Genomic DNA, 20,961 nt, shown 5'->3' with positions numbered 1-20,961 from the left:
ATAGGCGAACGCTCAGCTCTGCTCGCCCGTACCCTGGTGGGTATAGGTTAACAAGGCAGTTGTTTGAGAACACCCGTCGCTACCCCCCGGGTAAGGCTAGTCACCTTGTAGGAGGGCTGACAACACTGACTCCATCTTTGGCTTTCCATCTTGTTCATGTCTGCTCCACGACCTTCCTCAGGACTATGTGTCCCGGGCCCTCGGAGATTAATAGATATATCTTAGAAATGCCCACCAAGGCCGGGATGGGGGGCGGCTTGTTTTAGCCTCCCACGAATCCGTTAGAGAGAACATAGTCTTTCTCTTTCCTGATGCACAGGATCTAATTAAAGGCTAGCTGTCAACCAGGGGCACGCAAGCCCTTTGAGGTGCAGGCGAACCCTCTGATCTCACTACAACGGCCTTCTGAGTGTCCCCTGGCCCCTTCAAACCTGCAAGCTGAGGTCTGGATTTTGCAGAGAATTCCGATGCAGCTGCGTGGCTTATCCTCCCCCCAACAACGCCCCCTCCCCCCGCCACACCCCATCAGTAAATTACCCTGAACAAAACTCTGTGTAAACTGCACGGAGCCGCCTGCTTCGTTTCCTGGCCTCAAAGCGCCATCTCGGTTTGGGGGATACTTTACCGTCTCTCTGCCACCTTCTAACATACCTGCTTCCAGGAGACACCGAGTCTCATAATTGGAAGGGAAAATGGGACTTCTTTATAACCAGAGGTCTAAAGTGCGGTCTAAAACAGGGATCACAGACCTAGGAGTCCAGTTCTCTGACGGGTCGTTACCCCACCCCCAACAAATCAGACCCGTTGGAGGGTAGATCCCTTGGTTCTTTCTTTTCTGGGAAAGGGGAGAGCGATCCGGGTCCTTGTTGGCTGGGCTCGGACTTCTGAGAGTGAGGTTTCCTGACCAGGAGGAGAGAGGAAGTGAAGGTGGAGGGCAGGAGGTAGACGAAGGGGAGACCAGAGAAAAGTGAATGCTGCTAGTCAAAGTCACGTGACTGGTAAATGGCACGGCTGGGATTTGAAGCCAGGTCTGTCTGATAATAAAAGCTGCGGAGGGGCGCCCGGTTGGCTTCGTTGGTTAAGCGTCCGACTCTTGATTTGAGCTCAGGTCATGATCTCACAGCTCGTGAACGTGAGCCCCGGGTCAGACTCTGTGCTGACCGCGCAGAACCTGCTTGGGATTCTCTCTCTCCCTCTCTCTTTGCCCCTCCACTGCTCATGCTCTCTCTCTCTCTCTCTCTCAAAAAAAAAAAAAAAAAAAAAAAAAAGCTGTGTTAATTCCGTAAGCCAGAGACTATCCCCTGCTTACTGGGTTTTTCTTCACTGAGGCCCACGCTAGAGGACTCATGAACCAGGAGGCTGAGACTCAGGGGCGGCGGGAGCTCAGCAGGTGCCGGAGAAAGGTATGACTCCAAACCTCCCTCCCCCCAGATCCAGATGGTCCCTTGTGGTGTCTACTGTGACCTGACCTTTGACATTGTCCAGGGATGCTTTCTGTAACTGTCCCGTCACCCCAAAGGCAGTGGGGTGATGTGACAGCCAGTCAGCCTCTGACCTCGGCCCATTCTTGTCCTCACCCTTCTTAGAGCCCGGCCCGAAGCCGGCGAGTCAAAGGATGGGGTGGCTGCTGCGGCTGGGGTTTCTAAAGTGCCGTAAGAGCCCTCTATGGACTCAGGCAGGATGCGCCCAGGCTCTCAAGTCGGTGGCATCTTGGGTCCTTGGAAAGCTTAGACTTGGAGGGATGCTGAAGAACGCTTACCTGGCCATGTAATGCCCTAGTGTCCCGCCTCTGACTTCAGCCTTCTGGAGGCTCTCAGCCCTCCAGTTGCCAGTAACGTCACCCTCGATTTCTGATTCCCTCTCCCCTCCTCCTCCTTCTTCTTCCCCCTCCTCCTCCTCTTCCTCCTCAGGGCTGCTGTCCCAGCAAAAGGTCAGTGTGTGAAGAGACACTGGGGGCTCCCCAGGGACCAGATTGAGCCCTGGTGATGAAAAGCAGCTGGTCCAGGAGGAAAGGTTGTCTTTCAGGGGATCTTCCAGGAAACTCAGGTCCTGGGAGAATTCGTGGAGGAGGAGAGGCTCCTGACACCCATCCCCACCTGGCTCTTGGCCCGGTCCCTTCTTGGTTAAACAACAGGACTCGGGCTCATCCCGGGGAGAGGAGCCCCCAGTGCTGGCCCCGCTTCTGTCTGAAGCATCCGCAGCTGAGGAGCCTTCGGCCTGGCTGGGAGGAGTCCAGGTGCCCCCCACCTCCGAGTGCCCCGGGGTCCGGTGGTCCTGCCCCAGGAAGGGCGGTGGTTCAATGTAGGGCTGGAAGCTGACACCGTCATCTGTGTCCTCCTCATCGTCCTTCTCCTCCTCAGCACTGTCCTCCTCTGATCCTGCCTGGACGGTGGCTGGGGTCCTGACACTAGGGCTCGGCCTGACCCTTCTGGTCAGTTCCTTTTGGGGACAGAGGATCAAGGCATCTGGGGACTCAGGGCCACAGGGCTGAAAGGTTGCCACGGGGCATCTGTGTCCAGTAAAGTCCTGATTTGGGGAGGGGAGAAAAGAAGGGAAAATTTAGGCTTTCCTGAAGCCTGGGTCCCCCCGGAAACAGACCCCGAGACAAAGATTCAAATGTAAATAGTTCTTTTGGGAAGTGATCCCAGGAAACACTAGCAAGGGAGTAGGAAATTTCAGTGGGGCTGGGGAGAGCCGCCCATAAGAGGGTATCATCAGGCAAGTTACCCCTGGGGTAACTGAGCTGGGGGCTCAGGGCACCATCGGGTGAGGGGTGGGGCGGGGCGCAGAAATGTCTAACACAGACGTTGTCATTCAGTTGGGATTTCCCTGCGGGTCCCAGCGCCAGGGACTTTGAAACCACTCCTGTGTGGCCAAGACACTCAGAACCATCCTCAAAGCCATCCTGACCCAAGTGCCCACCACACCTCACCTATGGCCCAGCCACCCTCAGCAGACCCTCATTTGAACAAATTGGACCCATCTGACCTCTCCAGGCATCCCCCCTGCCCCAACTGGCCCACATCCTTAAGGAAGTGAGGCAGCAGGCAAGGGAGGGGATCCCAGGGTCAGCCGAGGCAAGACTCACCCTTAGTTAAACCGTGAACTAAGTGTTGGGACCCTTCTAAGATTTCCCCTTTTGGTACCACCCTCTCCCCTTCCCCCTTCTGGGCATCTCTCCTGAGTCCCAAGGCTGGTGGCCCTGCTCTCAGTACCTGACAAACCCGATGAAGTTATTTCACTATGGAGACTGAAGGCACTGCTCCCTCCCATTTGAATGTTGGCGAAGTTCAATTCAAATTGAGTATCTGCCATTTGAATTTGGCGCCAAAGGAATGAATTACTAATGGTGGAAATTTAAACACAAAGACAGGAGATGTTCGCGGTGTGGACTATCTTGATAGTCTGGTCTGTCCGTCTGACCTATGGTCTAAGTCCAGCCCCATTTCCTTACTCTTAAACAACCCTCCCCCTCGGTTGCACATGCCCAGATTTGCCATACCAGGGCCCATGGCATCTTTGCCTGCTGAAACCAGGGGTTGTCTGTGAACCTCCTCCAGATCACATGGCCTATGGCAATGACCAACAGCAGTGGAAGCAGAAGCAACAACCCCAGGAATACCCAGTTGGCTCCTAAGGAAGGAAGAAGAAGAACCACAGAAACAATGACCATGGCTCTCATCTATCAAGTGCCCCTGTGCAGCGGGCTTCGCATACATTATCCCACGTGATCCTCATAAGAATATACCGCCCCTACAGATTATGGAAGCCAAGATTCAGAGAGGTTATGGAAGCTACCCAAAGACACACAGCGGGTATGGTGAAGCTGGGATTTTAATTGAGGTGAGTCTATCTCTAGACCCATGCTCTTGACCACCTTATGATAAAGATGGTCTGTCCCGGGGTGGGGAGGGGTGGGAAACCTCACTTCTGTACCACTTTGCACTCACCTGGGGCCCCCAGGAAGAAGCAGGTAGGCTTAGAGAACCCACTGTACTTAGGATCACCAAAGGTGTAGATGGTTCTGGCACTGAGGCAGTAGGGTCCGCTGGTGTCTGGCTGCAGGGGGATCTGGACTGGCTGGCCACGGGGAGTGGCTGGAAATCGTGTCTGTTCGGAGAGAGAACAGGGGTGGGCAGACCTGCTGCGGGGATGGGCTCCGCACAACCGGGACAGGGTGGGGCTGGCAAGATACTGCCGTGACCCCCACATCTTTCCCTGCGTTAAAGTTTAAGCATTAAGGGAGCACCTCCCAGCATCATCTGACTTCTTTTCCACCGAGTCCTGAGGTACAGATGGTCTGAGCTCAGAGGCAGCCCTGCCACTCAAGGTGCCCCTTGTGTGCCGCCCCCCAGGGCCTGCGGGGCCTTCTTTGAAGGGCAGATTCCGCAGGCTGCCTGCGCTCGGAGCCTCACGGTGTATTTGGGAGTAGGGAGCATCCTTCAGCCATCACAGACCCGGAAAACGCTAGGCCTTCCCTGCCCAGTCCGGTGTGGGTCACATGTGGTGACTAGCACTTGAAGTGTGACTGGTCCAAACTGAGATGCGCTCCAACTATAAAATACACACGGGCTTCCAAAGACTGGGTGCGGGGCGCCTGGGTGGCTCAGTCGGTTGAGCATCTGACTTCGGCTCAGGTCATGATCTCACGGCTCCTGAGTTCGAGCCCCACGTCGGGCTCTGTGCTGACAGCCCGGAGCCTGGAGTCTGCTTCAGATGCTGTGTCTCCTTCTGTCTCTGCCCCTCCTCTACTCACACTGTGTCTCTCTGTCTCTCTGCCTCTCTCTGTCTCTCTCTGAAAAATAAACCTTAAAAAAACCTCAAAGACTAGGTGCAAAAAGTATGTAAAACATGCCAACAGTTTTCATATTATTTACATGTTGAAATGATAACATTTTATGGGATGAGATAAATTATTAAAATGAAATTAACTTGGTTTTCTTCATTTAATGAGGAACATTTAAAATGACACATGTGGTTCACATTATATTTTTTTTAATTGTTTAAAAATTTATTTATTTATTTGTTTATTTATTTACTTATTTACTTATTTATTGAGAGAGAAAGAAGGCAGAAGTGAGCAAGGGGCAGAGAGAGAGAGAGAGAGAGAGAGAGAGAGAGAGAGAGAAGTGGGACTCGTGCTCACCCGATGTGGGACTTGAACTCATGAACCGCGAGATCATGACCTGAGCAAAAGTCAGACACTGAACAACTGAGTCACCCGGGCGCCCACTCACATTCTACCTCTATTGGACGGGGGTGGTCTAGAATGTTTGAGTTGTTCTTGAAGAAAAAAAAAAATTTTAAGCTTTGTTTATTTTTGAGAGAGAGAGAGAGAGAGAGAGAGCGAGCGCAAGCGGGGGAGGGGCAGAGAGAGAGGGAAACACAGAATCCGAAGCAGGCTCCGGGCTCTGAGCTGTCAGCACAGAGCCCGACACGGGGCTCGAACCCACGAACCATGAGATCACGACCTGAGCCAAAGTCAGATGCTTAACTGACTGAGCCACCCAGCTGCCCCTAGAATATTTGAGATATCCTTAAAGGCAGGGACCGTCTGAAGACGATCTATATCCCTGGCATCCAGAGTACATATGCAGAGTGTCAGGAGTGTGAATGCTGGTTCAGCAAGACAGAAAGAACAGAAACAGGGGACAGTAAACTACACGGGTCAAATGTGGCTTGCCACCATTTTTGTACACAGCGTTTTCCTAGAACACAGCTATGCCCATTTATAGACCTAGTGTCTATGGCTCCTTCTGTGCAGTAGATGTAGAGTTGACTAGCTGTGAAAGCCCACATGACTCTCAAATTCAAAGAACATTTGCTATCTGGCTCTTTACGGGAAAAGTTGGCCGACCTCTGCCGTCAATAAACATGTGCAGACAGGCACATGTTCGTATGTGAGAAACGAGTCTGAAGCTGGGTATTTGTGGTAGTCTCTGGGTACTTTTAGTTTTCTTCCTAGAGCATATCTGTACTTTCTGATTTTTTGGTAATGAATCCAGGGGCTTGGCAAGCAGGCTTCCTAGCGCCTCTCATGCTTCAATCAGATATCATTGGGAAAAAAGGATTTCATAATTAAAAATGAAATATATATATGTATATTGGGTAGAAAAACTGTGCTGTTACCACCTATAATGCGAAGGGGCAGGATACCCTGTACTTGGCCTCTTAGGGGGAAAAGGGCAGGGGTGGGCCGCAGGCCAATCGTGCTGCACAGAGTCAGGGAGTGACTGCCAGGGGTGGGGGTATGCTGGGAAGGCTTCCTGGAGTTGGTGTGCAGAAAGCAGGCAGGGAGGGTGAGAGGCACTGGGTTTTGGTGGGGGCGGTAGGGGATGGGGGGGGCGGGTCCAGCCAGGGGGCAGGAAAGAGGCTTCCTACCTTATTCTTTGTTCCCTCCTTCCAGAAATCCACCTCGTACTTCAGATCCGGTGGGGGCACGCAGTGTGGCAGCTGATATGTGGCATTGATGCTCAGGATCTCCTCCTTCCGGGTGACTACCAGGACGGGTGGGGCTGGCTCCACTGGCAGAAATAGAACCGGACCTGTCAGCATCTATCCCCCTGCCCCCAGGCAGGTCTGCTCCCCCACCCTCCAAACCCCCGCTCCCCCCAAGCCCCGCCCCCAGCCCAGAGACCGCTCCTAGAAAGGGAAAAATGGCTCTAGTGTTTGCATCAAGAGCCTTCAAGCCATTTGGTTGAAGTCTTGCAGTGACCTTGGAAGGGAGCAACCACTATTCCCATCTTACAGAAGAGGCAAACTGAGGCTCGGAGAGGTCAAATGAACAGGCCAAGCTCACAGCTAACCTGCCTTTCCTCATGCTGTCCCTTGCACCTGGGCGCCCTTCCCGTATCGCTGGGCTGTCAGAATCTTGCCCACTTGGTGCCATATCACCACAGAGCAGCTACAAACAACACACACGCGTTATCTCGGTTCTGTGGGTCAGAGTCCAGTGGACTCCGATTACATATTAAGCCCTGGGCAGGGAGCTGGAGGGAACGGGGATCTTGACCTCCAGGAGCTGGAGGAAATTCGGGGGAAATGAAGTATGCAAACTACCAAAACTCAAGCGAGAAAATGACCAGGGCCACAGCCGAGGGCAGGAAAAGGCAGGAAAGGTCATTCCGGCATGGAGTGTGCTATGGGAGAATCAGGAGAGCTTTAGGGAGGCGGAGGCAAAGCCAACATTAATACTACTTACAAAAGTAACCTCCTCGCCGCCTCTTTCCTTCTAATCTCTTATTCCTGTCCATCCTGTCCGTCCGTCCATCCACCTGTTCATCCTTCGCTCTTCTAGCCTGTCTGCCCGCTCGCCTTCCCACCCTTCCTTCCTTCCTCTTCCTTTATACTGTCTTCCTGCCTTTAGTCTAGCCAACCACCTGCTCTCCTACCATCCACCCTCCCCATCCATCCATTCTTCTTCACTTTCCATACATCTTTCCTTCTTGTCTGTCCCCCCTCCCTTGTTCTCCTTCCCTCCTGTCCTTCCGTCCCTTCCCAGGCAGCCAGTCAACCTTCTATTTGCTTCCATCTAGCCCGTGACCCGTCCATCTGCCTTTCCTTCCTGTTCTCCATCTTTCCCATCCACACATACTTCCTTCCTGGTGAGCATGTCTTTCCATGTAGCCTTCTTCCTTCCCCTCCTCCACCGTGTCCTCTGCACCCCCTCCATGCGTCCTTTCTTCTTACCCATCCGTCCTTCTACCCTTTTCATCCATCCACCCAGCCAGCTTGTACCCAAGTCAGTTCTTCTTCCTTCCTACTCTCCCTCCCTGGCACCCTTCATTCAAGCCCTTCCTCCTCTCCATCGGAGCCTTAATTTGCTCGCAAGTATTTTGAGAAGGCTGGGCAGCGAGTTACAGATCTCAGCTCCGTGAGGATATTGTCTTCTCCTTCTTACCACCCCGCCTCACTCTTGGTCTGGTTCAAATACCGTGTTCAAGACTAGAAAGACCCAGATTCACGTTCCATCTCCATCCCTTATTAACTGTGTGTCCTGGCAATTTCCTTAACTTTTGTGAATCTTACTTATTATTTTTTTTTAAATGGGGCAATGAAAATGAACCCCACAGGTCTGTCGTTAGGATTAGAAATAAAACATACTGGGAAGAGAAAAGTGCTCTCCTCACTCAGTGTTTGTTTGTTTGTTTGTTTTTATGACATTTATTTATTTATTTTTGAGAGACAGAGCACAAAGGGGGGAGGGGCAGAGAGACAGGGAGACACAGGATCCGAAACAGGCTCCAGGCTCTGAGCTGTCAGCACAGAGCCCATTGCGGGGCTCGAACCCATGAACCGCGAGATCATGGCCTGAGCAGAGGTCGGACACTTTACTGATTGAGCCACCCAGGCACCCCAACACTGGTGATTTCTGAATGTGGTACACATGGGGGATGATTTCCTCTCTATTTCTATTTTCTTTGCCCCCCCACCCCCAATTTCTACACTGTACAGGAGTTACTTTTGCAACTGGCATTTAAAAAAAACTGTTTCTTTTTTTTTGTTTTTAATTTTTTTTTCAACGTTTATTTTATTTTTGGGGACAGAGAGAGACAGAGCATGAACGGGGGAGGGGCAGAGAGAGAGGGAGACACAGAATCGGAAACAGGCTCCAGGCTCTGAGCCATCAGCCCAGAGCCTGACGCGGGGCTCGAACTCACGGACCGCGAGATTGTGACCTGGCTGAAGTCGGACGCTTAACCGACTGCGCCACCCAGGCGCCCCTAAAAAAAATTGTTTCTTAAAGAGAACTTGAACATAAAAAATAGCACCAAGCGTATGCCGGCAGAACTCCCCTGACACCCTGCCACGATGCCAGGCTACGTGGGGCTGCCTCTGCTTTGGAGAAGTGGAGACAGTGGCCGGGACAGCAGGGCCTGGACAGGGAGCCTCCCACCCGGTCCCTTAGCCACAGACCTACCGTCAAAAAGGTAATCCAGGTACTTGGACTCCACCGGGGGGGACCTGGAGCCGGTAGACACTGCCCACACACGCCCCTTGAACTTGTTGTACAGGTCTTGTTTCTCCAGGCACATCAGAGAACAGGCCAGCTCTTTGGTTCCCGCACACTGTTTCACTTTTCGCCACCGTCTGGGGGTCGGAGCGCTGAGGGAGGAGACAGGAGAGCGTGGGCTGCAGACTCAGCCTCTGGGGCCAGGGAGCTTGGAGAACACCGGCTCCCTTGTCCCTTCATCCACCTGATCGTCCACCCGTCTGCCCTATCAGCCAGCCACGGGCTGGGACAGAATGAGAACAGTCCGGTTAGGAGCTCAGGCTCTGGAGAGAAGCACGCAGTGGGATCCCGGCTGCGTCCCTCACTAGCTCCGGGGCCCCCGGCAGGCCAGCCTCCCTCCTCCTCCTCCTCCTCCTCCTCCTCCTCCTCCTGCCTCCCCAGGGCTGCATGGTGCTTGCCATCACTGGTACCAGCATCCACTCCCCACGTTCTTCTCCGCTCAGGCCTTGCGGGCCACCTGCTGTGTGCCAGGCATCGTGCTGGATGCTGCGTGGCTGTCAGCGGGGACCCGCAGGCCTGTGATGTGCGTGTTCTGAGAACACCGGGGTCCAAAGAAGGGACCAGCACCCCGGGCATTATTCCTGGGGAACTGGCAATGCCGGGCAGGTCCTGCCCGCGGGAACGTGACGGGGAAGGGGTGAGAGGCAATCATCACATCACTGAGGTAAATCCGGGAGCAGGTAGGTGCAGTGACAAGGGGGAATGGCATGGCAGGTGGTGGGGGGGGAGGGGGAGGGGGGAACTCCTTTCCACAGGTGGCTCAGGAAAGGCCAGGAAGGTAATATTGAGGCCGCAATGGCAAAGCAGCTGGGTGAAGGCCTGGGGGAAGGAAGTGTCCAGAAAAAAGCAAGGAGGCCAGCGGGGCTCAAGGCCAGTGGGTGAGGCGGGGAGAGGTGTGGGCACAGGGGTGGGTGGGAAGAGCAGGCAGGGCCTTTCCGTCTTGCCAAGGAGCTTGGATTTTATTTCAAGTGTGCTAGGAAGCCACTGGAAAGTTCTGAACAGGGGGGGCTGAGGTGACCTAATTTCTGTTTTTGAGAGATCAACCTCTGATAAACCAGCTGGGAGGCCGCAGCAGCGGTCTAAGAGAAAACAGAGGTGAGGATGGCAGGAATGGGCTGGACTGGGGTTATATTTTGGAGGTAAGGCCCACAGGACTTGCTCGTGGACTGGATGTGGAACGTCGGGCAGGGAGAAACCAGAGCGACTCCTGGGTTTGGGAACTGAACGACCCGTGAGTGGAGGAGGCTAGATGGGGGCAGCAGAGAGGACGGATTTTTGGAAAGAACTCCTGTTTTGTTTCTTGGTGGAGCTACAGTATATAAACGTTAACAATAAAATGAAACCTGGTCTAGTTATATTCAATTTTTTTATGTGTATTTATTTTTGAGAGAGAGACAGAGAGAGACAGAGCACGAGTGGGGGAGGGGCAGAGAGAGAGAGAGGGAGACACAGAACCCAAAACAGGCCCCAGGCTCCAAGCTGTCAGCACAGAGCCCAACGCGGGGCTCGAACCCACGAACCGTGAGATCATGACCTGAGCCGAAATCAAGAGTCAGACACTCCACCAACTGAATCACCCAGGCGCCCCTATATTAACATGAGACAAAATATAAACTTCAAAGTCCAAAGAAATACGAAAGGGGAAAAGAATCACCACATAACGAAAAATTATTCCGTGTCCCGGGATGATATGAAAAACACTCTCCCCGGGGCGCCTGGGTGGCTCAGTCGGTTGAACGTCTGACTCTTGATCTCGGCTCAGGTCATGATCTCATGGGTCGTGGGACTGAGCCCCGCGTCTGGCTCCACGCTGAGCATGGAGGCTGCTTAAGGGTCTCTCCCTGCCCCTCCCCCACTCACACTTTGTCTCTCTCAAACTAAATAAATAAACATTACAAAAAAAATTCTCCCTGACTATTATGCTAAGTGAAATAAGTCAGTCAGAGAAAGATCGATACCATATGTTTTCACTCGCATGTGGATCCTGAGAAACTTAACAGAAGGCCAGGGGGGAGGGGAAGGGGGAAAAAAAGTTACAAACAGAGAGGGAAGGAGGCAAACCATAAGAGACTCTTAAATATGGGGAACAAACTGAGGGTTGATGGGGGGGGGAGTGGGGGATGGGCATTGAGGAGGGCACCTGTGGGGATGGGCACTGGGTGTTGGATGGACACCAATTTAACAATAAATTATATATTAAAAAAAAATTCTCCCTTATATGTGCCTGCTAAATAGATACACACTCTAGACAGCAAAACCAGACAAAACTATAGGAAGAAACAGAAAAACCACAATTATAATATGCCTCACTCAGTAATTGAAGATTGAACAAGTAAAAATAATTATTAAATACGTAAAGCACCAAAAAAAAGAACAACGTAATTATCAAAGTTGGCTTAATGAACATAAATAGGACTGAAAAAATTGGTTGAGCCACACGTGAACCATCAGCAAATTATTATTTTTTAAAAATTTTTATTTATTTTTGAGACAGAGAGAGACAGAGCATGAGCAAGGGAGGGGCAGAGACGGGGGTGGGGGGTTGGACACAGAATCTGAAGCAGGCTCCAGGCTCCCAGCTGTCAGCAGAGAGCCTGATGCGGGGCTCGAACTCACGAACCATGAGTTCATGACTTGAGCTGAAGTCAGACGCTCAACCGACTGAGCCACCCAAGCGCCCCAAACCATCAGCAAATTATTAACCGAAATATTAATACATAGTCCTATTGGCTTAGGGCCCCACCCTTATGACCGCATTTGATCTTAATTTCTTCTTGAAAGGCCCTATCTCCACATACAATCATGTAGGGGGTTAGAGCTTCAGGCTATGAATATGAGGGTATACAATTCCGTCCGTAACAGAGCTCTTATGAATTACAGTGCTATGAATGTTCATGTACAAGTCTTTGTATGGACATGTTTTCATTTCTTTTAAATAAAGCTTTAGGAGTAGAATCTGGGAGATTTGGTAACTGAAGGGGAAACTTGACAAGAAACTGTCAAGCTGATTTCCAAAGTGACTGTACATTCCCACCAACAATGCAGGAGAGTTCTAGTTCCTCCACATGCTTGTCAACACTTAGTATTGTCAGTCCTTTTAATTTTAGCCATTCTAGTTGGTGTGTGGTTGCGTTTCATTGTAGCTTTAATTTGCCTTTCCCTAATGACTAAGGTTGTCGAACATCTTTTCGACACTCCTTATTGGCCACTCGTGCACTTTTTTGTGAAGTGATTATTCCAGTTTTTTTCAGGTGATTTGTCTTCTTATTGAGATGCAGGAGTTCTTTATCTATTTTGGATACTAGTCTTTTTCCAGTGTATATATTGTAAACATCTTTTTCTCAGTGGCTGGATTTTTTTCATTTTCTTTAAGCTTTTTTTTTAAAGACTAAAAGTTTTAAATTTGATGAAATCCAGTTTATTAGATATTATGGACTAAATTGCATTCCTCCCAAATTCAAATGCCAAAGCCCTAACCCCCGATGACTGTATAGGCTTTTGGAGATGGGGCCTTTAAAAAGGTGATTAAGGGGCGCCTGGGTGGCTCAGTCAGTTGAGTGTCTGACTTCGGCTCAGGTCATGATCTTGCAGTTTGTGAGTTCAAGCCTTGCATCGGGCTCTGTGCTGACAGCTCAGAGCCTGGATCCTGCTTCAGATTCTGTGTCTCCCTCTGTCTCTACCCCTCTTCCACTTGCTCACTCTCTCTCAAAAATAAAAAGAAACATTAAAAATTTTTTAATAAAAAGATAATTAAGATTGAATGTGGTCATAAGGGTGGGACCCTAAACCAACCGGACTTAATAGTTAAAAAAAAATTTTTTTTAATGTTTATTTATTTTTGAGAGAAAGACAGAGCATGAGTGGGGAGGAGCAGAGAGAGAGGGAGACACAGAATCCGAAACAGGCTCCAGGCTCTGAGCTGTCAGCACAGAGCCCGACACGGGGCTCGAACTCACAAACCGCGAGATCATGACCTGAGTGGAAGTCAGACGTTTAACTGACTGAGCCACTCAGGCACCCTGGACTTATAGTCTTTAAAGAAGAGAAAAGGCTACCAGGCATACTCTCACACAGAGAAAAGGTCATGTGAGAACAGAGAGAAGGTGACCGTTTTCCACGGCCAAGGAGAGACGCTTCAGGAGAAAGCAAACCTGCCGATACCTCGATCTTGGACTTCCAGCCTCCAAAACTGAGAGAAAATAAATTTCTGTTGTTTAAACCACTCAGGCTATAGTATTTTGTCATGGTAGTCCTAGCAGACTAATACAGATTTTGGTACCAGAAATCAGGTGCTAATGTAAGAAATAGCTAGAAATGTGAAAGTGGCTTTGCCCCTGGGTTTGGGTAGAGGTGGGAAAGATTTTCAGGTGCGCGCTAGAAAATGCCTAGAGTGCCTTGAAGAGACCATCGGTAGGACTATGGAGCCAAAGGTCGCTCTGGGGAGAGCTCAGATGCCAAGGAGGAACGTCTTCCTGGAAACTGGGGGAAAGGCGATCGTTGTTATAAAGTGGCAGAGACTTGGCTGAATTGTGTTTTGGTGTTTTGTGGGAAATAGAAGTTGAAAGTGATGAACTTAGATATTTAGCTGAGGAGATTTCTTTCTTTCTTTTTTTTTTTAGAGAGAGAATGTGAGTGGGGAAGGGGCAGAGGGAGGGAGAGAGAAAGAAAGAGAGGGAGAGAAGGGGGGGAGAGAGAGAGAGAGAGAGAGAGAGAGAATCTTAAGTAGGATCCACACTCAGTGCAGAGCCCAATGCAGATTCGATCTCACAACCCTGGGATCATGACCTGAGCAGAAATCAAGAGACAGATGCTCAACTGACTAAGACATCCAGGCGCCCCAGCTGAGGAGATTCCTAAGCAAAGTGTTGAAGATGTGACCGGATTTCTCCTTACTGCTTATGGTAAACGGAGAGAGGAAGACAGGCACATAGAAGGGACTGTTAAGCAAAAAGAAACCAGAAGTAGAAAATTCTCAGCCTATGCATATGGCAAAAAATTAGAAAGCATGTTCTAGAAGGAACACCATGGGTGTGGTTGAAAACTCATTTCATAAGGAGATCATGGATGGGGCTTGCTGATTTAATCACCCATCTCAGCAGAAGCCAGGAACAGAGGTGGAATTATAGTTATCTATCTACCCATTTCACACTCACTGAAAAAATCTAAAGCAATAGCTAAGTAGTGTGATCAGCACAGCTAACATACACATTGTGTCCTTTAAAACCATTTTCTAGGGGCGCCTGGGTGGCTCAGTCGGTTAAGCATCTGACTTCGGCTCAGGTCATGCTCTCGCAGTCCGTGAGTTCGAGTCCCGCATCGGGCTGTGTGCTGACAGCTCAGAGCCTGGAGCCTGTTTCAGATTCTGTGTCTCCCTCTCTCTCTCTCACCCTCCCCTGTTCATGATCTGTCTCTCTCTGTCTCAAAAATAAATAAAACGTTAAAAAAAAAATTAAAAAAAAAACAAACATTTTCTACTAAGTGGACAAATGGCTGATTCTGGTTTTAGGTCAGGAATTGTGCAAATGATCCCGGAACATCTTGTTATAACAGCAATAATCAAAACTACCAGAGTCAAATTAAAAGGACTCTGGAGCCAACCTGAAAAGATGTTTTGCTGGCCAGAGATGGGACAATTCAAGTTTTAACGAGTAGACAGGTTGCAATGGATTGAAACCATCAGATATGTTTAAGCACTCGAGTTCATAACGATTAAAAAAAAAAATTGATCACCTTTGGGAGATGAGAAGGAATTCAATTCGTGATCTTGCAAACTTGAGAAAAAAAAAAATGAAGGATATGTCCCATCTTGCCCATCTGAAGAGTACCACTGAATATCACATACTGCAGGAGAGGAAGCATGTCTTTGTAAAATAATTCCAACTAATCCATGAAAAAAAAATGATACAATTAGAATATCATCATTTTAGAATCCTCACAGGTGTTTAAAAGCGTCAAGGGGAAGGAAAACATCATAAAGTCCAGAGGATGGACTTTCAACCCTAATCAGTTTATTCTGGGTCCACTATTCCCAGCTTTGGGGCTTTGAGCAAAATATCCTCTTGCAGAAGGCCTCGGCTGCTCCCTCCTCACAGGGCTGTGTGTCAATAAAGACACTTAATGTGCCGACACGGTACATGTCAGGTGTTTTCGGCCTCCTGATATATTTCTGTACAGTTCTTTTTTTTTTTTTTTTTAAGTTTACTTACTTATTTTGAGAGAGAGCGCACACGAGCAGGGGAGAGGCAGAGAGAGAGGGAGAGAGGATCCCAAGCAGGCTCTGCACCGCCAGCTCAGGGCCCAACGCGGGGCTCGAACTCACAAACCTGAGCCGAACTCATGACCTGAGCCGAAACCAAGAGTCGAATGCTTAAGTGACTGAGACCCCCCCCACGCGCCCCCCCCCACAGTTCTTTTTTTTTTGAAAGCTTGCTGGCCCGTGTGCCCTTTTGCAAGGCAGGCCCCCATCGCTCGTGTCTGGACGCTACAGAAGGAGGGACCATGACAGAACAGGAAGCGCACGAGCTTTGGGGTCGGAGGGACTTGGCTGTTTCTTCCTGTTCCATCCTCGGTTTCCTGGGGTAAGTCACAGCACCTCTCTGAGCTCAGGCTCCTCTCGCCTCTAAAATGGGGGAGATGCAGGCTTGCCTGGGGATCCAGCCTCTTCACGCGAGACCTTAGCGCTCAGCCTGGCACAGGCGGGTCCCGCGTCCACAGCGCTCACCTCCCCCTTCCTGCTTCCTCCTCCTCGCCAATCCTAGAGGAGTCCTCCTGCCTCTCTGCTTTTATCACCTTACCCTCCTCAAGTGACCTCAAGGTTCTTGAGGAAAGAACCTCCAGTGACTCCCATCTGGGTGCAAAGATGGCAAATTTGCTTCCACTTTCAGATTCCTCTGGGTCGGCCTGGACTGCCCGTTGGGCAGGACCTCAAGTCGCCGTAGGGGGAAGGTTGTGGAGCGACGCCTAACACAGGCTCTGCAGGAGATACGTGTGCCCTCCCTTGTCAGCTGGCACAACTCCAAGCACCTCCCCCAGGCCCTGGAGAATTCTACCACTGGGCCCTCGTAGCTCTCCTCAAGCCGTGTTCTGACTCTTCTCAGAGATCGTCCCCACCCCCTGCGGGCCCATCACCTGGGCCCTGTGCCCTAGTCGACATCATTCTCGCCGCCAGACCTTTATCTCATTCTCTCCAGGTAGCTGCCCATGCTATCTCCCCCGGGACACAGGGAACCGGGAAGATGGCCACACCCCGCAGCGGGCCCACACAAGCCCCTCCAGCCTCGGCCCACCTCCTCAGTCTCCCCGAACGCCAGACTGGAGGCTCCCCTCTACCTTTGGTAGGCCACAAAATAGGTCACATTCTGGGAGTAGCCAGGCCCTGGGAGCCATGTCAGGTACACACTGAAGTTCCGGGAGAGCAGCGTCACGTTCTGAGGAGGAGCCAGATGGGGCCTCCCTGTGGGAGAGAAAGAGGTCCTGAAGCCTGGAGCTCCTGGCCGCTCTTGACGTGGGCCATTTGGAGCTGACCAGTGGCGGGCTGGGCAGTCAGGCGCTCACTGAGTTTGAGAACCAGGAGTCATCTGGGGTGGCTAGAGCACAGGGGACACGGTGTCGGCTGGGAGCCCAGGGTCAGGATTCCAATCACGGCCTTGCCACGGACCGGCTGTATCGCAGGCCCTTCCCCTCCGTAGGCCTCAGTGGCTGCTCTGTCCTATGGACAGGATGTCCTGCCCATCCTGGCACATGAGGGTTTCAGAAGCACACTGCAGGACAGGAGCCACCTACTGGATTTCCTGGACTCCAGGAGGGAACAGGGTCTCAGGAGCAGGGGCTCAGCTCTGTTCGTAGCCACGTCCCCAGAGCCTGTCTGCAACGGTCCCGGGCTCAGAGTAGGTGCACAATAAATATTTGTTGACTAAATGACTATTGTGATAATTTGGATTAGTCCAAAGGCCGCCCAACTGGTCTCCCTGCTTCTAATCTTGCCCATTCTCCACAGAGCAAGCAGCAAGGGTTAAGATGAAAGTCAGATCATGTGGCGTTTCTGCTTTAAACCCTCAACTGGCTTTCACTTCATTCAAGGTTAAACCCAAAGTCTTTATAATCCTCCACAAGATTTACCTAATCCCAGCCACCGCTCTCCCCGTGCTCGCTGCTCTCCAGCCACACTGGCCTCTCTGCTGTTTCTAGAGCCTGCCAGGCACCCTCTTCCTCCAGGCCTTTCCACAAGCTGTTCCCTCTGCCTAGACTGTTCTCCCCCTGGATCTCTAGCAGGCTCGCTCCTTTGTTTCCTTCACATCTCTGCCCAGATGTCACTGTCCCAGTGACACTTGCCCCTACCACCCTTAACTGGCTTCTGCTTCCCCTCTTCGGCACCTCTTCTTCACTGCTAACCCTCATCTTCTGAAATATACACCTGATGACACCTCTTCCCAGTTCTATGCCCTTCCCTCACCCTTAGAAAAATGTCCACGCTCCTTATTGAGGTACATGACCGGCCATCTTGTCAACCTCTCCCCAGTCGGCTCACTAGGCTCCAGCCAACCTTGTTTCTTGTCCTTCTCAAACTACTGCGTTCTCTTGGGTACCTCTGAACCCAGGGGTCTTCGACTGCCTGGTGTTTGTTCACCTTCTAATTTTTTTTCACCATCTAATCCTTTAAAGACTCGATTCCAAAGTCACTTCCCTCGGGGAGTCTTTCCTGATATCTCTAAGAAACGGTAGTGGTGACTGATGGTGGGACACATCTGACTGATGATGATGACCGCAGCTAATGTGCTTTGCATCCTAACTATGTGCCAGGAACTACGCTAAGTACATTGGTTGCATTTCTTTGAATCCTCCCCACATCCCTAGGATGTAGGTACCAACTGTGACCATCACATTACACATGAGGAAACAGGCCTTCTCAGGTAATAAGCTGTAGAATCAGAATTCACATCCAGGCCTAGCCAACCCCAAATTCTGAGCTCCTGATCATACTTCCTCCTCTACGTTCTCGTGGGGCCTGTTCAGCTTTATTCTTCCAACATCTGTGAACCGCTATTGGCCAATGACATCTGTGCCACGAGTTTCACAGGGGAACACAGTTCCATTCCTGCCCTTTAGAAGCTCGTGGACCCAAGGGAGAATTCAGCGCCCTGAAGTGTCACACGGGCCATGGTGGAAATCCATACAGGTTACAGAATGGTATCAGGGTGGAGGGTGGTTGTACCGATGGCTCTCAGCATGGCTCCCCGCTTCTGGTCTTTTAACCCAAATGTGGGTACCTGCTTCCACCCCATCCTGTGATCTTTGGCAGGAACTGGGTCACTGGGGTACAGGTGCTGTCATTGTTCCCAGCTTTCCGGCTGGTGACCAGCAGAGGCCAAAGTCTACCTGCAATCAGCTTATAAGGTATCCTTTTTTTTTTTTTTTTTTCAGCTTATAAGGTATCTTGTGGGCAGGACAGGCCCAAAGTCTGAACTTGGCCACAGTGGAGAAATAGCAACGACAGTAGTTACCTTATTAACTGAGCCTTCAAAGGGTGGGAGGCCCTGGTCTGGCACTTTATCCACAAAGCCTCATTCAACCCTCAGGACGAACCAGCCTATAGGGTAGGTGCCATTCTCCTTCCGTGCAGGGGCACTAGATTCACAGACAGACAGTAGGCAATAGGCCTGAGGCTACACAGCCAGTTTGCGTGGGGGCCAGGATCTGAACCTGGATCTGGCTGACCTTCACCCTAAACTATCACACAGTTTGTGTTGGGTACATTAAGTGTTCCTCCGGTAAAAGTAGCGTTAGGCCCAGATGGGAAAACTATTGAGTTTGACAGCGAAACAGGGGGACAGAGGACCCCCACCCCTCACACACAGGTACACTGTCCCTTACCAGCTGCAACAACAGTCACTGCGCAGAGGTGTCAGGGGCTGGGGCATCCCTGAGCTGACCCAGGTGGACGGACGGTCCTGCTCTAGCCACCCACCCCACAGCCAAAGCTGGACGAGCTTGCTTCAGCCTTAGCCTTCTCTTCAGGGGTCTCACCTGCCCTTTCCTTCCTGGGCCATTCCCCTCAGTGCCCTGGGCCTCAGCTTCCCCATCTGAAAAGGGAGAAAATAGACCCTACCTCATAGAAGGGTTGGGTTGTTTCGCTTTAAATAGGGTAATGTGCCCAGCACAAAGAAGTCTTAGTATTAATTATCAGTATTAGCTTGTGCCCCAGGGCCCTTCTGGGTCTTAAATTGTTAGCGGAAGACTAGGAAGTCTAAGACTGGGGGCAATATTGGGACCTTCTCCTGACTGGTTGGGGTTTGGCGGGTAGGTCCTATCCTGGGGTGTTTTGTACCCTGCCACCTTATTTACCAGTGGGAGCTCAGAAAAAAAGGTGGCTTTCGTTAGAGTAACAGCAGCACACAGACTAAGCCAGAGCTCCCTCCCCTCAGGTCTGGGAGGAACTTCTGAAACCGCCCAGGGGGAAAGGATGGCGGCTCCGGGGGAGGGCAGGGCACTCCCCTGACTTCCCCGGGTACCGAGGATCCAGCGTCCTGTGAATGCAGAGGACAGGGCTCTCGGGGAAACCTGAAACAGCACTCTGTAAGTCAATGCAGCTGCGTTTCAAACTGCCACCGTCTTTTCCTGTTCACCTGGAGCTGGATTGGCAGTAGGAATCTGGGTCTGTTTCCTCCCGGAAAGCAATTGCAAAGACTCGGGTGTGTCGAGTTCCAAGCCCCCGTGTAGAAGAAAACGGGCGGTGGGTGGGCAGGGCGGATTCGCATCCCCTCCTCTGGCGGCGGCCGGGCTGAGGCCACTTCCCTCCTTCCGGGAGCTCCGCCGCCCAGGGCAGGCGCCCCGCGGCCCCCCCCCCCCGCCCGCCCCGCGGCCCCCCGCCCTTACCTTGAGTGGACTGCAGCAGGCACAGGAGCAGGGGGACCCACCGGCCGAGCCCCGCCAGGCCGGCTCCTGCGCTGCCCGCCGGGCGCCGCCAGGTCCCCGCTCCGGCCCCGCCGCCCGCCGGCCGGCAGGTGGTTGCGGACGGCAGCCAATGGGAGGCCGAGCCGCGGGCCCCGCCCCCGCGGGCCGGGACTCGGCGGGGGCTTCCCCGGGGGCAGCCCCGCCGCGGCGAGCTGGGCGGCCGGCCGGCTCCCCGCGCCACCGCGGCTCAAAGACGGCTGGAACCTCCTCCGGGTCTGCGTGGCGGTTTGCTGCGCCGCATCCTGGGGGTGGCGGATCAGTAAAGCCATGCCTGGGGGGAGGGGAGGAGAAGGGTTGATGACCGACGGCCACAGTTAGGGGTTCCAGTACGGGAGCTGAGTCAAACAGCACGAAGAGTTCAGGGCCAGTTCAACAGCACAGCCTCAGACACCATTGGCGGTGTCCGAGCGTGTTTTATGTGCCGGGTACTAAGCCAAGCACTTCCCGCACGTTAGCTACTTTCATCCCCCGCGAGAATCCGGTGGGTCAGTCCTGTGACTCTCTGCCTTCTTCACAAGGGGGTGACAGCCTCGAGAGCCGAGGGCCTACTTCCGGAGAAAGCTGGGGCCTCCGACACCAAAGCCTATGGTGTGTTACCAGTCACCCCGACAGTAACAGCTTCCGAGTGATGGAAACAGCCTCACCGCAGAATTGTCTACCGTCATTAAAAAGGAGGCTGCCGGGGCGCCTGGGTGGCGCAGTCGGTTGGGCGTCCGACTTCAGCCAGGTCACGATCTCGCGGTCCGTGAGTTCGAGCCCCGCGTCGGGCTCTGGGCTGATGGCTCAGAGCCTGGAGCCTGTTTCCGATTCTGTGTCTCCCTCTCTCTCTGCCCCTCACCCGTTCATGCTCTGTCTCTCTCTGTCCCAGAAATGGATAAATGTTGAAAAAAAAAAAAAAAAAAAAAGGAGGCTGCCGAGGGATATGTCACGGCTCGGCGAAGTTGGCAAAGTACTGGAGAGGCAGAAAAGCAAGTAGCAAAATATGGTCCCATTTAAAA

At 51.9% G+C, this 20,961-nt stretch overlaps 1 protein-coding gene across 1 annotated transcript; it reads right to left on the bottom strand.

The window, feature by feature from the left end:
* Nucleotides 1-1,273: 1,273 nt before the first annotated feature.
* IFNLR1 (interferon lambda receptor 1) lies at nt 1,274-20,204 on the bottom strand. Its single transcript, XM_047085680.1, is given in 7 exon segments — nt 1,274-2,526; nt 3,503-3,633; nt 3,951-4,110; nt 6,382-6,524; nt 8,921-9,105; nt 16,343-16,466; nt 19,886-20,204. Coding segments are annotated over 7 exon segments (1,833 nt in total). The 3' UTR covers nt 1,274-1,755.
* Nucleotides 20,205-20,961: the final 757 nt, after the last annotated feature.

The sequence above is a fragment of the Lynx rufus genome, unplaced genomic scaffold (assembly GCF_022079265.1).
Source record: "Lynx rufus isolate CCGP_SWC_20201006 ecotype Redwood Valley unplaced genomic scaffold, mLynRuf1.p SCAF_2, whole genome shotgun sequence".
NCBI lineage: Eukaryota > Metazoa > Chordata > Mammalia > Carnivora > Felidae > Lynx > Lynx rufus.
The sequence above is the reverse complement of the archived record's forward strand: the minus strand, read 5'-3'. Positions and strand labels throughout refer to the sequence as shown.